General features: G+C 44.1%; 1 protein-coding gene across 1 annotated transcript; it reads right to left on the reverse strand.

Annotated features, from left to right (window-relative positions):
• Nucleotides 1-704: 704 nt before the first annotated feature.
• SARC_10700 (hypothetical protein) lies at nt 705-948 on the reverse strand (the record flags this gene model as incomplete). The annotated part of the gene is made up of 1 exon (XM_014295247.1): nt 705-948. A coding segment is annotated over one exon (244 nt), but the record flags the coding sequence as incomplete, so codon positions are not given.
• Nucleotides 949-1,570: the final 622 nt, after the last annotated feature.

Raw genomic sequence — 1,570 nt, forward strand, 5'->3', positions numbered from 1 at the left:
ATATAATACATTCATTGAAGTATCGCTGACGCTGTGTACCTGAAGAGCGCATGAGCATGAGCTCCATAACCAAACGGATCGTCCAATTCCATCTCCAACTCAGCATCGTCTTCATCGTGGTGTGCGTGCAGCAATGTGTCTACAGTGACAAATGAGAAGTACGCCCATGAGTGTGATGATTACCATAAACTTAACTCTAAGATACATGGAAGACGTACATATCAGTAGCGGCTTTGATAGTGTTTACCGACATATGAAAAGTATGTCCATGAGTACGATTGATAGAACCCTCTTCGACACATGAACAATTTACTCATGAGCACAAATAACAGAAACCGCTATGATAGTAACTACAGTGAACATAGTACAACTGCCACTAATCTCATAATAGTACCCAATATGATACATAAAAATCGTAACCGTGAGTATGGCTGTCATCTTACTACACAACAGTATCTACAATAACAGATACACATAAGCACAACTAACAGAAACCTCCGTGATAATGGTTTTGGAAATACACACCGAGTACAAACGACCGTAACCTTCACGGACACAAATTCTGCAAAAGTATACTGATATCTCTGCCGTGATCATTGACGCGACAAGAATAGAGACATATAGACGCGACAAGAATAGAGACATATACTCGTACACAAGGAGGTCATGCGTGTGCATAGAAGAAACCACCACACCGCACCAACCGGCCCTTGCCAATACATCTCCGCACTCACCCAAGTCCAGATCCAGGTTCACATTCATCTCCACACCCCCCAGGTTCAGATTGAGCTCACGCTCGTCCCCGGGCACTTCGACCACGTTGATGTTGTTGGTCAGTAGATCATCCATGATAATACGCGAGAAGGCGCTTTCCCCGGGAAAATCATCCATGCCAATCTGCTCGACATTCTCATTCGGCTCTGCATCGTCAGAGTCAGCCTTGGCCATTTCAGAGTCGTCTGGGGTTTGGTGGACAGCGGGAGAGGAGGTGGGTAAGTTTCTGATCTTCGTCTATAAATAGATTCTAATAGCAGACAGGGGGCAGGTAGTGTATACGAACCTTGGTTGCTCGAGACTATGGTCGTGCGTACTTCTGTATAGCCCACGATTACAATCGGCAAGCCACATAAAGTGACCGAACGTAAGTCATGTACACTTGGTTATTGTAAGTCATGTACACTTGGTCATTCTATCCTGCAAGCAATATTCCATGCACCTTAAAACAGAAATAAGATATATCTAGAAAAGAAACGAAAAACCACACACGCTAGTAGCCACCGCAAAGCAACGAGGCACACTCTGGCGCATATAACACATCCCACAGATTTGTATCATACATAGGTCTGCAAATGTGCATAACAGCTGCAAGGGATGCGACCGATCGAGTAACACGCACCACCTTTCGAGTGGATACTATGTGCTCAGGTATGAAGTGTGCCGAGAAGCATATACACACATCTTGTCAGGGTCTGTTATTGATATGCGCACAATATTTAAGTTCTAATAGATATAGATAGTACCCTACAATAGTGCAACGAGCACTGAGTTAAGCGCATCACACATTTACAAT

This window comes from Sphaeroforma arctica, assembly GCF_001186125.1.
Source record: "Sphaeroforma arctica JP610 unplaced genomic scaffold supercont1.1354, whole genome shotgun sequence".
Classification (NCBI taxonomy): domain Eukaryota; class Ichthyosporea; order Ichthyophonida; genus Sphaeroforma; species Sphaeroforma arctica.